The 17,782-nt window shown below is 40.3% G+C and overlaps 1 protein-coding gene across 1 annotated transcript; it reads left to right on the forward strand.

Moving 5' to 3' along the window:
* Nucleotides 1–3,689: 3,689 nt before the first annotated feature.
* LOC122019296 lies at nucleotides 3,690–4,610 on the forward strand. The gene has a single exon (XM_042576779.1). The coding sequence runs from the start codon at nucleotides 3,690–3,692 to the stop codon at nucleotides 4,608–4,610; it is 921 nt and encodes a 306-aa protein (XP_042432713.1).
* The last annotated feature ends 13,172 nt before the right edge of the window (nucleotides 4,611–17,782 follow it).

Raw genomic sequence — 17,782 nt, forward strand, 5'->3', positions numbered from 1 at the left:
GGACGATCCTTTGATCTTTCGGTAGATCACACGCCGAATAGATTCCGGCTAAGTATTTCTCCTTCTCGGTGGAGTAACTTCTCCATAAAGTCTCAGAAAAGATTTGAAATGAAGCACAAGACTTACAGAGTTTAGTGGCTAAAAGGAATGAACAATAAACTTATAGCCACGATGAAGGCAAAGTACAAAGACAGAAGAAGTTCCTCAGCCAAGAGCTCAAAAACATAGCACTCTTGCTTAATCGACAGAGAGTTTTTGAAAAAATTACTATACCAAACCTCTCTTCTTCCTTCTTCTTATTCCTCTGCTTTCTCACTGTCTTCAGCCAGAGCCGAATCACTATCACCTGTATCGAATCACTGCGACCAACACTCTTCCACCTCATCTAGTTCACAGAACTCACACCAATACCATCCATGGTCTTCACTGGTGTCTCTGAGCTCGAACCAATAAGCAAGAGTCAAGTTGTTGCCAACTGATCGCAGCCAGTGAATGTTGACGCTCCAATTGCACCATTTGCAGCGAAACACAGCAGAAAGAGCACTTGGACTTATTCTTCTGATGGAGCTTAATTTGAATTTAAGCATTGGCACGACACCTGCAGCCTGTAACTCAAAAAGCTTACAGCAGATGGTTAGATCAGATGAATCAGAAATCGCAGAGAAACAGCAGAAGACAAATGACATCGTTGTGGATCGGTCAATGGACCGATCCACAGCCCTCTGGACCGATCAGGACATATCCTGATCGCTCTGGGATGATGCGATCGGTCTGTGGACCGATCAGCCTATAGGTGGATCGGTCCATAGACCGATCCCCCTATTGTTCTGAATCACATCGCTTCTTACTGATCGGTCACCAGACCGATCAGATAACCCACAGATAGCAACTGTGTGGTTACTGATCGGTCACGAGACCGATCAGATAACTAAGGTATCACTAGATCGGTCGACAGACCGATCCGAACAGGCAAAGTATCACTGGATCGGTCAACTGACCGATCCAATGCCTCTGTTGGTTTTAGAGCTTCCAGCCCTAAACCCTAACGTCTTCCTGGTCCAGAGAACGAGCTACCGAGCCCTCTCTGACCTAGTCTAGAGAATGAGATACCGAGCCCTCTCTGACCTAGTCTGGAGAACGAGCTGCCGAGCCCTCTCCGACTTCGTCCGGTCCAGAGAACGAGCTACCGAGCCCTCTCTGACCTTGTCCGGAGAACGAGCTGCCGAGCCCTCTCCGACTTCATCCGGTCCAGAGAACGAGCTACCGAGCCCTCTCTGACCTAGTCCGGAGAACGAGCTACAGAGCCCTCTCCGACTTCGTGTGCCAAGTATCCGTACTTGGACTTTTCCTCTCCACATGATCAACCTTGATCATTAATCAGTCTGAGTTTAATTAATATCTGATACAAACTTTAATCAGTGTCAATATTAAAACAACAGCCAGGTCAGAGTGTATTAACACTTATAACGTTGGCAATATTTCTAAACCCATTTAGAATCATAAGTAATGAGCAGTATCTAGCAACACATCATTACTATCCAAGTTATAAGAATGTTGGGATCCAACATCACCTTGTGACTACTAATTGTGACTCTTCACAATATATGACAAGTGTCCTTCTATCCTTGACATCTAGATTGATCAATGTGAGGCATAGACCGTGTCATCCTCTAATCAATCTAAATCTTGAATCCCAAGTAGACTCACTCAATCAAATGAGCTCAATATCTCATATTGACTCATTTGGGCATGGTCATGCACTTCGTGGTCTCACTTTATAAAGAATATCGATGTCACTCTCGTCATATAGGAGGGATAGATCCCATCTACATCACTCACATCCCTCAGCATAATTTGTTACATACCCAGTAATCGCCTTTATAGTCCACCCAGTTACGAGTGACGTTTGCCGAAGCCAAAGTATGTAACTCCTTATATAGGGAACCATGGTGACTTCAGGTCCAAGGACTAAAAGTCATACTAATAGCCACATGAGAAAGTATATGACACTCATATAATGATCCATGATACTTTTTTATGGCGGGTCATTCAGTATACATTCTCCAATGCATACCCATGTGTCAACTTGATATCTCCATATCCATGACTTGTGAGATCAAGTCATTGAGTTGACCTACACGCTAGTCTCGTCACATTAACATTGTCCTTGAATGCTAATACTTGACTAGGAATGATTAAGAGTAGTGTTCCCTATATCATCTCACTATCGATTCAACTAACCGAATGATATAGGTAAGAACCTTCTACTCAAGGACGATATTATACTTAGTTATTAGGCACCAATACAAGTAAGCATAATAACCATAAACAAATGCCTTTATATGTATAATAATATGATACAACGAGTCCATACAACAATCATCAAATGATTTGCTCTAGGGCTCTAACTAACAGTATTAAGATCGTGTGCTCTGCACGGTATGAATTTAGTATTAGATGACAAGTATTTTTTTTCTAAATTCAGAAATTGTTCTACGGAAAAATTTAACTTGAACTCATTGGTGGCTTGCACAAATCAAATTATTTATAAACTCTAGCATATGGATTATTTGGTTATGGACAGCTATGTTTTAATGACCATGAATGCTATGGATGTATACATATACGTATGAGGTTAAGAATATGTTTTTCCTCTTATGAGGTACGTGATTTGACTGTGGCTAATCTATGTCATATATGGGTTCCGTTATGAATCGGGGATCTACGCCTGAGGAGCTTACCAAATTATGTATGGGTGAGTTATGAACCGGGGATATACGCCCGGGGAGCTTACCAAATTATGTATGGGCTGAGTTATGAACTGGGGACCAACGCCTGGGGAGCACACCAAGAATCATGTATGGGTAGGGGTTTTCATTCCGAGGTTCGGATCCCTACCAACCTAGCACTAGGATAAATGTTTGATTAAACAGTTATGTTACATGACCACTTTCATTGAATTGAACTCTATTAGAACTCTTACATTTATGTCATGAAAACATTTAAGTTAATTTTGTTATTAGAATATTTTTCCTTATGTTTACGGCATGCAAGCTTTCGACCTACATCTCTTTCTCTGTGTAACCTAATTTAGTTGATATGATTATTGGCTATTATGGTTTGAACGTACTGGACTCATTATATTGTTTAATACAGGAGGTGGAACCGATGAGATAAGAGGTTTTGACAATCAAGCAAGCTCAGAATGACGCCAACACAACCCATGGACCCCCCTAGTTTATGTTTCCACTTTTAATTGAAATGATGTAATAAAAGATTTAATCCAGTAAATTTTCTATAAGAACTACTAATTGTTTATGACTTAGTCGGCTGACTTGGGATATTCATGTACTTATTTTTCTTCCTATTATTAGAAACTAAATAAATAAATAAAAATTTAAATAAAAAGATATATATTAAAGAGGAAGAGGCATTTTGAATTAAAGTAGATTAGAGACATTACAGTTGGTATCAGAGCAAATGTCCTGAAAGAGTTGTGCCTGTTGTCAATACTAGGAAGCTCGAGAAAATCAAAGCCTCAAGTCTATAAGTTCATACTTTGTATTTCAAATGTTGATAGTTAAATGCTCTTCTTTTGAATACTAAATTAGGAAATTGATATGGTATTGCCTAAGTAGGATTGATTCAAATGCATTTTAGTTACATGTTGTATTGGATTGTATACAAATATGCCTCCTAGGCGTTACACCAATAGGACCCCAGAGATCCGGGAGGAGGAGAGACGAGGGGAGGCACCACCTTCGTCGCCACCACGTCCACAGTGTCTATCCAGTCACGAGCAGATGCTTGCATGGATGAATCAATTCTTTGCACTATTTACTGGGCATGATGTTGAGTTAGGTCGTAAGGCAAAGCCGGAAGCAATTTATGAGAGAATCCGTAAGATGGGTTCGAAGGACTTCTCAGGGACTATTGATCCTATGGTGGCAGAGAACTGGATCAAGTCCATCAAGGTCATCTTCCGATTCATGGCATTGGAAGATGCTGATATGGTAAGGTGTGCTACTTATCTTCTGAAGGATGATGCTTTGTTATGGTGGGAAGGAGCATCACTATCCATCAATCCAAATACACTTTCTTGGGAGGGCTTCAAGGAGGTGTTCTACTCTACATACTTCACCGAGGATATACGTTCAAAGTTGACTCAGGAATTCATGACGTTAAGGCAAGGCGACCGTTCCGTTGGCGAGTTTGTTCGAGAGTTTGATTGGGGATGTCACTTTGTGTCCTTGATAGCTAATAATCCCAAAGAGAAACTGAGGCACTTCATTGATGGTTTGCGGCCTATCTTGCATCGTGATGTAAGGGTGGCTGACCCTAAGGAGTTTGCAGAGGCTGTGACCAGGGCATTGAGGGCAGAGCAGGATCAGAGAGATATTGAAGTTGATAGGCAGGGCAAAAGGCCATATCTGGTGCCTCACCAACAACCTCAACAACAGAACAAGAGGAAATTTATTGAGCCATCAAAAGTCAAGGGCCAGCAACCTCAGATGCGAGTTGCCCCAAAGACTAACTATTATCCAGTATGCCCAATGTGCCAGCGCAAACATCCAGGACCTTGCTTGGTGGGATCAGGAAAGTGCTATTAGTGTGGGGCTACTAGACATATGATAAGGGATTGTCCTCAGAATAAATAACCCATTCTGGGAAGAGTATTTGTGATGCAAGCTGGGGAGGCAGATCAAGACACTACTCTTATTGCAGGTATGCTTTAATTCAATGTTCTATTATTGGAATAAGGTGCTAGGTTTGCATGTCTTAATTTTGAAATAACAAATTTAAGCACAGATATAAAAAAAATATAATTTTCCTTGGGTTAGAAATTAATTTTTGATTCTGGAGTAATTAAAACTACGAGTTTAAGATCCTAATGTTCAGAATTAGGAATTGTAGAGTGATACCTTTAATTGTTACAGGAAGAATCCATATAGCAGGAGTAGCTACCAAAGCCTTGTTAGATTCGAGGGCTACTCATTCTTTTATATCAGACATTTTTGTGAGCTATTTAGACATCAAACCAGACAGGCTCGACGTGAGTTACTCTGTGACAGTTCCATTTGGGGAGGAGTTGTTAGCTACTTGTGTGGTCAGAGATGTAACACCCCTAGAAAGCCTAGATAAGAAAGTAAGGATAATGAGAGTTTGAAGGTAGTGAAAAGAAGGTGTAAATATTCTAAGTTGAATATTAAGATGGGAAGGATTTAGATGATTAAAAACTTTATGAAAGAAAATAAAGTTGAGAATATAAAGTTCTATACATGATTTATAATGCAAGGAATTAATGTAAACAAAAGAGATATGAGATATTATATATGCATGTATGAAATATTTATGCATAATGCATATACATGAATTATTTTGTACAAAAATATGTTAGGAGAAGGATTTGATCCTTGGTTCTCTTGTGGATGCATGCATGTGTTAACCAAGTGTGATAGGAGTGAATATTGTAAAAGGAGAGATTGGAATTATAATTAAAGGAAAGAAAAGAGAGAAATTAAAGGAAAAAAAAGAGAGAACTCAAGAAGCATTTCTCTAGAATATTCTTATCATTAAAGAGGAGAAATAAATAAGGAGGATGAATCAAGTCAAGTTTTCCTCCCCTCATTTTAGTATAAATAGGCATGGAGGGGTGGCTTCATCCTCAACTCACTCTCCTCCTCTCCTCCATTTGTGCCGAGCACTCTCCCTCCCTCTTTCCTCTTGTTGCCGAGAGCAACAACTCTCCCCCTTCTTTCTTTCTTTTTGTTGCCGAGCAACACAAGAGGAAGAAGCCTCCTCTTCTTCCTCCTCCTCTCCACCAAAAGACCTAGCCACTTCTTCCTCCATTGGTGCCGAGCAAAGCAAGCAAGGAAGAAAGGTCCACAAGCAAGTTCTCAACTGTAGGAAACTTAAGCAAAGAAGGTAAGCTTCCCCTCACCTGCGGTACAAGGCTTTCATGTGATTTTCGGATTCTTTTTCTATGCCTTGAAAGAAAGTTTTCCCCTATGTTTGTATACATATATGATGCATGATCAGAGGTGTATGTAACCCTAGAATTTCAATCAAAAATATTGTAAATAGGTTAGGAAAATTATTGTCTAACCAAACTAGTGCAAGTTTTCCCCTATGAAATGCTAAGGACCTTCCTATGGTTTTCTTGCTTGGAAGTTGATTGGAACCAAAAGAACCCCACTCTCATGTTTCGGCCAAGAAAGAATTTAGGGTTAGGAGGACCTTGAATTTAAAATAACTATGCTTATATGACATGATATAAAGTTCTTAAGAGTTGTATACTTGTATGTTGAAAGAAACTCATGAACCTTACTCTTAATATTTCGGCCATGGTAAGGTGATAGTTTAGAGAAGCTTAAACAAAATTCTAATATGCTCAATGACCTCTATGATATTATGTTATGAAAGATGATTAATGCTCTCATGTTTAATTGGAATGTAGAAAATTAGTTACATGATTTATGACATGTAAGATCACAAGAGGTTTCCCATGCTTTAGGCCACTTAAGATCACAAGGTTTATGATCCAACCTTGTGTATGATGTTCTTAGTAAATCTTGCTATGAAATTACTTAGGTTTCCCATGCTTTAGGCCACTTAAAGGAAGTTTATATTCTATGAATTTCGGCCAAGTAAGGTTTAAAGGACCTAGAGGCCTTGGAAATGAAACCTAAGGGGTTAAAAGTACTTCTTATGAAAACTTGATAATGTGTGAATGTGATACATGTTTGTATGACCTAAATGAATCATTATGTGTTCGGCCATGAAGGGATAGATGCCCTAGAAACCCTAGAACAAAAATTAAATATGTCTATGCCATGCTGTATGAAAATGATATGATAATAAGTTAGAATGCATGATTGCTTTAGTTACGAAATGATATGCATAATGAAGTTATATTATGAAATATGTCATGATGTGTTATAGCATAGAAAATGCTATACATAATGAAAAGAAATGAAGTTATGTTATGATATGTGATAGCATAGAAAATGCTATACATAATGAAAAGAAATGAAGTTATGTTATGATATGTGATAGCATAGAAAATGCTATACATAATGAAAAGAAATGAAAAAGAATAAATGCATGAAAGATTGTTAAGGACATGATATGATAGTTATGCATGATAAGTTATTTTATGGTTTGTACCAAGGGTGGGCTCCGTAAACGCCCCGGGGTCGATGGAGTAAGACTCGGGCCTCGTCAGTAATGGGCCTTTGAGTGCCCTAGGTCGATGGAGTAAGACTCGGGCCTAGTATGTATGCATGGTAGGGCTCAAGACTTGCTACCTTGGACCTACGCATTATGTATGTGGTACAAACCAGGATCCCAAATGATGATGATATTCATTTCAAGTACTATTAAGTATAAGTTTTCAAATTCACGATGCATTGCCTACATTCATATGTGCTTGAATTATATGATGATATGATATAATGTCATGTGATATTATGATATGAATATGATGCCCTTGTATGTCTCATGCTTGTGATTTATTTGTTTTATGATATGATATTCATGCTTCTATGAAATGATATGTGAATAAGAAATATGCATGATATGTTTGAATAGAATGATATGTTATGTTATGATTTGTTGAGACGATGATATGTTGATCCGTTCTTGATATACGATGATTCTCGGTTTTAGTGAGTAGGAAAGGAACTTACTGAGCCATGAGTGCTCATAGATTACTTTCCTTGTACCGCAGATAAAAGAGAAAGCTGGATGTACAACGGAGCAGCAGGAGGAGCAGATAGTGATGTGTGTGGTGGTGGCTCGGCAAGAACGATTCGGACAAATTAATATTTTTTTTATATGATCAATATATGCACATTTGAACAAATCAGAATATGTGATATTATGCTTAATAAATTAAATTCTTTAAAGTTTTTATTCTTCCGCTGTTATAACTAAAGCATGTACGTAAGTAGTATAAGAACGTAGCGCCACCTTTGGTTGGGTAAGAAGGGTGGGCGTTACAAGAGATCTTGGTCTTGTGTTGCAAGGTCATACCATGCAAGCTAATCTCATTGTTCTACCAATGCCAGAGTTCGACATTATTCTGGGTATGGACTGGTTGATGGAGAATAGAGTAATAATTGACTTCCAACGAAGGTCGGTATTAATTCGATCAATAGGGATGGAGTAGTTTGCATTTGAGCCAGGTCAATGTCAACAGTTTTTCGCGAATGATATCTTGTATGTAGGCTAGGAAACTTCTACCCATGGGCTGCCAAGCATTCATAGTGAGTATTATGGCGACCCCGATAGTAGGTAGTCCATCATTGGAGGAGGTGGAAGTTGTTAGAGAATTCCCTAATGTTTTTCCCGACGATATTGTTGGTATCCCACCTGAGCGAGAAGTGGAGTTCTCTATTGAGCTTATGCAAGGTGCAATGCCAATCTCTAAGGCTCTATACCAACTAGCACCAACAAAGATGATGGAATTAAAAGAACAAATCCAAGAATTACTAGATAAGGGTTTCATTCGCCCTAGTTACTCCTCATGGGGTGCACCAGTGCTGTTTGTCAAGAATAAAGATGGTAGCATGAGGCTTTATATCGACTACAGGGAATTAAACCGGGTGACAGTTAAGAGTAAATACCCACTGCTAAGAATCGATGACCTATTTGATCAATTACAAGGATCTACAGTGTTCTCAAAGGTAGATCTTCGGTCAGGGTATCATCAATTAAGGGTGAAGGAAACTGATGTGCACAAGACAGCCTTCGGAACTCGATATGAGCATTATGAGTTTTTAGTGATGCCATTCGGGGTAATTAATGCCCCAGTGATCTTCATGGATCATATGAATCGTATATTCCAGCCATACCTAGATCAGTTTGTCATCGTCTTTATAGACGACATCCTGATATATTCAAAAAGTCAAGAAGATCATGGACAACACTTTAGAATGGTATTAGAGATTCTAGAGGGACGAAAACTTTATGCTAAATTTAGTATGTGTGAATTCTAGCTAGAGAAGGTGGCATTCTAGGGTCATATCATCTCGAGTAATGGCATAGAGGTAGATCCATCAAAGGTAAAGGCCGTGGAAGAATGGGCAGTGCCCAGGAATGCATCAGAAATACGTAGCTTCTTAGGTTTGGTCAGCTACTATAGGATGTTTATCAAAGGGTTTTCTTCTATAGCAGTGCCGCTTACCGCATTGACAAAGAAGAATGCAAAGTACAATTGGAGCTGAGGTTGCCAGAATAGCTTCGATACTTTAAAGCAATCTATTATTACAGCATTACTTCTAGCAGTGCCATCTGGGCAGGATGATTTTGTGTTATACACTGACGCATCTAAACTCATATTAGGTGCTGTTCTTAAGCAACACGACCGAGTAGTTGCATATGCCTCTAGATAATTGAAGGAGCATGTGAAGAAGTATCCAACTCATGACTTAGAGTTGGCAGCAGTTGTATTTGTTGGGTTCTTCGAGCCGCGAAAACCGCTTTTTTGCTTCGCGGAAACCCCGAAGGACCCAAAGCCGTAGATCCGTGCAAAGATTCGTATAAAAATTCGAAAAACTATTTCTTGTACGAGTTCAAAAACTGATCTACTACTTAGATCTATGAGGAAAAAGTGTTTACCCTTGATGCGATGCCCTTCGCGTTCCCGCTCGTCCAAATGATGTCGGATCTCAAGACCGTCAAGCGCCGGTCCTCTAGAAGTATCCATACGGACACACTAGATGGAGATGACCAAAAACCAAGGTGTGCTAGCACCTATGTGGTTCGGCCAAGGGAGGAGAGGGAGAAGGAGAGCTTGAGAGGGAGAAGGAGGAAGATGCACACAAGTGAATGAAAAATGAATTTTTCACCCAAAAACCAAGTGGCCGGCCACATTTCAAAATTCACATTTATTGCATTAATTGCAATTAATATGAAACCATTAAGAGGGTGGCTTTGTTACTTCCATGAGGTGGCACCCATGATGATGTGGAACATCATTATTGGTCCACCTAATGCCAACTCACCAATGAGGTGGCAAAAAGGTCAAGTCAAAATTGACCTTTGGTCTTCCTTCTCGAGTCAAGTCAAACTTGACTCCATCTCTACCATGGTGGATCTAATCCAACCATTTGATTCGAGCCAACTTAATATAATGAATCTAATTCATTAAATTAAATTGATTCAATGAGTCAAAATCTAAATTAGACTCATTTAACATATGAATCAACTTGAGTCGAACTCAAGTTAGCCCAATTAGGATTACTCTTAATCCAATTTGATTCATCAAATGAATCTAATCCTCTTGGTTCATCATATGAACCTAATCTCCACCTAATTGTCCTAAGTGTGTGACCCTATAGGTTCTTGTAACGTTGGCAATGCCCTAAACCCATTTAGGAGCATAAGTAATGAGCGGTATCTAGCAACACATCATTACTACCCAAGTTACAAGAATGTCGAGATCCGACATCACCTTGTGACTACCAATTGTGACTACTCACAAAATAATGACAAGTGTCCTTCTATCCTAGACATCTAGATTGATCAATATGAGGCATAGACCGTGTCATCCTCTAATCAATCTAAATCTTGAATTCCAAGTTAGACTCACTCGATCAAATGAGCTCAACATCTAATGTTGACTCATTTGGGCATGGCCATGCACTTAGTGGTCTCACTCTATCAAGAATACCGATGTCGCTCCCGTCATATGGGAGGGATAGATCCCATCTACATCACTCACATCCCTCTGCATAATTCGTTACATACCCAATAATCGCCTTTATAGTCCACCCAGTTACGGGTGACGTTTGACGAAACTAAAGTACATAACTCTTTATGTAGGGATCCATGGTGACTTCGGGTCTAAGGACTAATAGTCATACTAATAGCCACATGAGAAAGTATATGACACTCATATAACGATCCATGATACTTTCTCATGGCGGGTCATTCAGTATACATTCTCTAATGCATACCCATGTGTCAGCTTGATATCTCTATATCCATGACTTGTGAGATCAAGTCATCGAGCTGACCTACATGCTAGTCTTATTGTATTAACATTGTCCCTGAATGCTAATACTCGACTAGGAATGATTTAGAGTAGTGTTCCCTATATCATCTCACTATCGATTCTACTAATCGATTGATATAGGTATGAACCTTCTACTCAAGGACGCTATTATACTTAGTCTATTTGGCACTAATATAAATAAGTATAATAACCAAACAAATGCCTTTATTAATATACAAGAATATGATATACAGGAGTCCGTACAAGCAGCAAATGATTGTCTCTGGGGCTCTAACTAACAATCTCCCACTAGCACTAGTGCCAATCAGTATAGGCTCTAAGGCCTAAAGACCTAGTGTGACCATCATGCTTCCTTTGTGCCAAAGCCTTGGTCAAGGGATCTGCGATGTTAGCCTCTGTAGGTACTCTGCAAATCTTCACATCTCCTCTATCGATAATCTCTATAATGAGATGTAAGCGCCGTAGTATGTGCTTGGTCCACTGGTGTGAGCGAGGTCCCTTCGTGTTATAGCTCCATTGTTGTCACAATAGAGCTCAACTGGTCACGATGTTAGAACCACCCCAAGTTCGATGATGAACTATGGATCCAAATATACCTCCTTTGCGCCTCGATGCGAATATACTCGGCTTGTAGAATCACCATCGATCCTCGCTCGAACTCTTCCAGCTGACAACACCACCATTAATGCAAAATACGAATCCTGACTGCGATCGGAAATCATCCTGATCGGTTTGGAAGCTGGCATCACTGTAACCCTTTACAGCTAGCTCATCATTGCCTCCATATATCAAGAAATATTCTTTAGTCCTTCTCAAGTACTTAAGAATATTCTTGACCGCTATCCAGTGACTTTCACCTGGATCTGACTGGTATCTGCTCAAAGCATACGAGACATCAGGTCGAGTACATAGCATGGCGTACATGATCGATCCTATGGCTGAGGCATAAGGGATCTGATCCATGCGGTCTCTCTCCTCTCTAGAAGAGGGACCTTGAGTCTTCGAAAGACTCATGCCATGTGACATCGGCAGAAATCCCTTCTTGGAGTTCTGCATGGCAAACCGAAGGAGTACCTTGTCAATGTATGTACTCTGACTTAGGCCAAGCAATCTCTTAGATCTATCTCTATAGATCTGTATCCCTAGAATGCGGGATGCCTCACCTAAGTACTTCATTGAGAAGCAACTTCCTAGCCATGTCTTGACAGATTAAAGCATAGGGATGTCCTTCCCAATGAACAGTATGTCATCCACATACAATATGAGGAAGATAACTATGTCCCCTATAACCTTCTTGTAGACACAAGGTTCATCTTCATTCTTGATGAAACCAAACTGTTTGATTGCATCATCGAATCGAAGATTCCAGCTCCGAGAAGCTTGCTTTAGTCCATAAATGGACCTATGCAGCTTGTATACTCTGCTAGTATGCTGTGGATCTACAAAACCCTCAGGTTGTGTCATGTACACATCCTCGAGTAAGTTTCCATTTAGAAACGCGGTTTTGACATCCATCTGCCATATCTCATAGTCATGGTAGGCTGCAATAGCAAGCATGATCCGAATGGACTTAAACATCGCTACTAGAGAAAAAGTCTCATCATAGTCAATACCATGAATCTGCTTGAAACCTTTAGCTACCAAGAGACCCTTATAGATAAGTCCATCCATGTCAGTCTTTTTCTTAAAGACCCACTTGCACCCAATGGGTTTTACCCCTTCAGGTGGATCAACCAAAGTTCATACTTGGTTGGTGTACATGGATTCCATCTCAGATCTCATGGCTTCTAGCCATTTCTCAGAATCTGGTCTCATCACAGCTTCCTGATAGGTGGTAGGCTCATCCTCTATGAGCACAATGTCATCATGGTCGACAAGAGAAATGAGTATCTCTCAGCCTGACGACGTCTATCAGACCTGCCAAGAGGTATGTCTACTTGAATCGGTTGTTGTTCCTCCTCGTGGAACAACATCATCCACAACACTTTGTGGTTCCAGTTCAATTTCCATCGAGGCATCGTTATTGTTCGCATCTTGAACTTCTTCAAGATCGAACGCAGCTCCACTAGTCTTTCTAGAAACAAAACCTTTCTAGAAAGACCCCGCCTTTGCCACAACTACCAGCCGATCGAATGTAGAAGTAATATCCTTAATTTCCTTGGGATATCCGATGAAATAGCACTTGTCGATTTGGGTCCTAACTTGTCCGAGACTTGACGTCTAACGTAAGTCTCACAACCCCAAATCCTCATGAAAGACACCGGCATCTCCCAGTCCATATCCTATATGGTGTCTTTATCACGGCCTTTGATGGAACTCGGTTGAGTATGAAAGTTTCCGTGTCTAGAGCATATCCCCATAGATATGTCGGAAGATCTGTGTGACTCATCATAGATCGTACCATATCTAATAAGGTACGATTCCTCCTTTCGGATACACCATTCCACTGTGGTGTTCCAGGAGGAGTGAGTTGAGATAAAATCCCACACTCAGCTAAGTAGTCACGAAACTCATGGCTTAAGTATTCACCACCTCGATCGGATCGAAGTATCTTAATACTCTTGCCAAGCTGGTTCTGTACTTCATTCTTGAATTCTTTGAACTTTTCAAAGGATTCAGACTTATGTGTCATCAAGTACACATAACCGTATCTACTGAAGTCATCAGTAAATGTGATGAAGTACCTATAACCGCCTCTAGCAGCGACATTGAAAGGGCCACATACATCACTATGTATGAGTCCTAACAAATCAGTCGCTCTCTCACTGTGCCCACTAAAGGGAGTCTTGGTCATCTTGCCTCGTAGGCATGACTCGCATATCTCATATGATTCAAAATCAAATGAGTCCAACAAACCATCCTTATGGAGTTGGGATAAGCGCTTGTCATTTATATGACCTAAGCGACAGTGCCAAAGGTAAGTTTGGTTCAAGTCATTCGACTTGATCCTCTTGGTATTTATGTTATAGACAGGGCTCTCTAGGTCTAGAATGTAGAGTCCGTTTATCAGAGGTGCACTACAATAGAACATATCGTTTAAAAAGACGGAACAACATTTGTTCTTTATTATAAACGAGTATCCTCTTGTCCAAACAAGAAACTGATATTATGTTCTTTGTCAAGGCAGGCACATAACAACAATCGTCTAATTCTAGTACTAGCCCAGAGGGCAGAGATAGATGATAAGTTCCTACAGCAATAGCAGCAACTCGTGCTCCATTGCCTACTCGTAGGTCTATCTCACCCTTCGTCAATGCTCTGCTATTCCTCAGCGCTTGTACATTAGTACAAATGTGCGAAGCACATCCGGTATCTAATACCCACGATGAAGAAATAGAGAGGTTGACTTCTATAACATTTATACCTGAAGTAGAAATCTTATTTCTCTTCTTCTTAAGATCTTCCAGGTATTCTTTGGAGTTCCTCTTCCAGTGCCTTGCTTGTCCCTGATATAGTTGGCGAAGATGCTCAACCATATCAAAAGCGCCCATTAACTCATGTTGCTTCTGAAGCTCTGAGTTCATGGTCGCGAGCATTAGACAGGACACATCTAATGCGTCGTCTTGATGCTTCTTGTAAGCATCTTTGTCGGCTCGCGGGGCATTGGCAGGAGGAGCCTCCGGAATGGGCTGCTCCAGAACGTACAGCTTACGCTCCTGGGTGAGAACTATTCTCAAGTTCCTGTACCAGGCCAGGAAATTCGCTCCGTTGAGCTTGTCCTTCTCAAGGACAGATCGCAGGGAGAAGGAATTCGTGTTCGACGTCATGGTTATCTACAACAGAAAATTTGCAGAAATAAATATCATATTCTTTAAAAATCATTTAATTAGGCCTTTTAATTAAATGATGCTTCCACTGAATTCTATAATTCTTGTGGGACAAGATCCACATCATACTAACCCTTGAGTTAGCTTTGACTAATAAGCCCAAGGCTTAGTATGATCGGTAGGTAACGATTACCAATTACATCTCTATGCAACTCTTGTTTATAGAATCAATATCCGCATTTATATTAAAACTCGAGTTAGCATTGGCTAATACGCCCGAGAGTTAATATAGATGTGATATTGACCTATCTTTCCAACTATTGGAAGAATGCCTATAGTTGACTCGATCCAACCGAGTAACTATGAATACTCAATCTAATTGAGTTTTTATTCACCCATGCGTTGATAGACGGGACCAAGATAGTCCCTCCGTACCCTACCAAGATAATATGTATTGCTCTTCTTTGGCAGATTCAACAATACATGTGATCGAGGTAGTGATAGGTATCACGGCACGGTTAGGCATTTTAGAGTTGGTTCGATCTAGATCTAATCTAATCGAGAAGAATGCATCTTGTGCATGACTTAGATCTAATCTAATCGCAAGGGTGCATCATGTGCACGACTTAGATCTAATCTAATCGTTAAGGCACTAATTAATTAATTAATTATTAAACATGCATCAAATACATAATCATTAATTAATTAATCTATTTGTGATTTAGTCATGGCCCTACTACGATCTTCTCAAGCCAATGAGAAGATCGATTGGTCAACCTAGGGTCAACAGCTTCTCCAAGCGCCTCCCTTTGACCACCTTGTGTTGCTAGTGCCCGCCTCGGAACTCCGTCTCGTGTGGACCCTCCACCGCTCCAATTTGTACATTACAATTTGAAACTCGAGTTACATTCGAGTCTAAATCTAATTTACAACAAGAATAAAAGACGAGGCACGACGCGCAGGTCGCGAATAATAAAATAAATACAACACGCGAAAACACATCACGGCACGCAGGCCGTATTATGAATTACAACACAACCAATCATATTGGGCTTTGGGCCATGACTATCACAAATTAATATATATAATTCAAAATTATATATTTTCATAATTTTCTATAATTTTAAAATTAATTTTTACAATTTTTACAAGTAAAATTTCCCGGCGGTCCCGTTTAGCGGTTTCGGGCGCAATCGCGGAACGGATCCCCTTGCGGGGCCCAGGGGCAGCGCCCCTACCCGTGATATAACCATCGCGAGGGTTCCTTTGTGATCCAACAGTGCCTAAACCCGCTGTCCCTAAACGATTTGGGCCGAGACATTACCGTTTCGGAAAAATCTTCCCGACGGGTTCGTTTTTAGCGATTTCGGGTGCGATCGCGGAGCAAATCCCCTTGCGGGGTTAGGGGCAGCGCCCCTACCCACGATCTAACCATCGTGAGTTGCTCCGTTTCGATCTAAAGGCACCCGAGTCCGCTGTTCCAAAAGATTTTGGGTCGAAACGAAGCCGTTTGGAAAAATTCTTCCCGATAGCCGAAGCTTACAAGTGCCGAGACACTTGTGCTTCGCCTATAAGGAAAAATTACCCATAAAAACATAAAAATTGAATTTTTACAGAAAATCACAGAAGCTTTTTGTTTTCCAAAAACCAAAAACTAACTCGTACAAGTCTTTGCAAGTGGCTCTGATAGCACTGCTGGGTTCTTCGAGCCGCGAAAACCGCTTTTTCGCGTCGCGGAAACCCCGAAGGACCCAAAGCCGTAGATCCGTGCAAAGATTCGTATAAAAATTCGAAAAACTATTTCTTGTATGAGTTCAAAAACTGATCTACTACTTAGATCTATGAGGAAAAAGTGTTTACCCTTGATGCGATGCCCTTCGCGGTCCCGCTCGTCCAAATGATGCCGGATCTCAATACCGTCAAGCGCCGGTCCTCTAGAAGTATCCACACGGACACACTAGATGGAGATGACCAAAAACCAAGATTTGCTAGCACCTATGTGGTTCGGCCAAGGGAGGAGAGGGAGAAGGAGAGCTTGAGAGGGAGAAGGAGGAAGATGCACACAAGTGAATGAAAAATGAATTTTTCACCCAAAAACCAAGTGGCCGGCCACATTTCAAAATTCACATTAATTTCATTAATTGCAATTAATATGAAACCATAAAATCACATTAATTGCATTAATTGCAATTAATATGAAACCATTAAGAGAGTGGCTTTGTTACTTCCATGAGGTGGTACCCATGATGATGTGGAACATCATTATTGGTCGACCTAATGCCAACTCACCAATGAGGTGGCAAAAAGGTCAAGTCAAAATTGACCTTTGGTCTTCCTTCTCGAGTCAAGTCAAACTTGACTCCATCTCTACCATGGTGGATCTAATCCAATCATTTGATTCGAGCCAACTTAATATAATGAATCTAATTCATTAAATTAAATTGATTCAATGAGTCAAAATCTAAATTAGACTCATTTAACACATGAATCAACTTGAGTCGAACTCAAGTTAGCCCAATTAGGATTACTCTTAATCCAATTTGATTCATCAAATGAATTTAATCGTCTTGGTTCATCATATGAACCTAATCTCCACCTAATTGTCCTAAGTGTGTGACCCTATAGGTTCTTGTAACGTTAGCAATGCCCTAAACCCATTTAGGAGCATAAGTAATGAGCGGTATCTAGCAACACATCATTACTACCCAAGTTACAAGAATGTCGAGATCCGACATCACCTTGTGACTACCAATTGTGACTACTCACAAAATAATGACAAGTGTCCTTCTATCCTAGACATCTAGATTGATCAATATGAGGCATAGACCGTGTCATCCTCTAATCAATCTAAATCTTGAACTCCAAGTTAGACTCACTCGATCAAATGAGCTCAACATCTAATGTTGACTCATTTGGGCATGGCCATGCACTTAGTGGTCTCACTCTATCAAGAATACCGATGTCGCTCCCGTCATATGGGAGGGATAGATCCCAT

This window comes from Zingiber officinale, chromosome 9A (genome assembly GCF_018446385.1).
Source record: "Zingiber officinale cultivar Zhangliang chromosome 9A, Zo_v1.1, whole genome shotgun sequence".
In the NCBI taxonomy this organism is placed as follows: domain Eukaryota; kingdom Viridiplantae; phylum Streptophyta; class Magnoliopsida; order Zingiberales; family Zingiberaceae; genus Zingiber; species Zingiber officinale.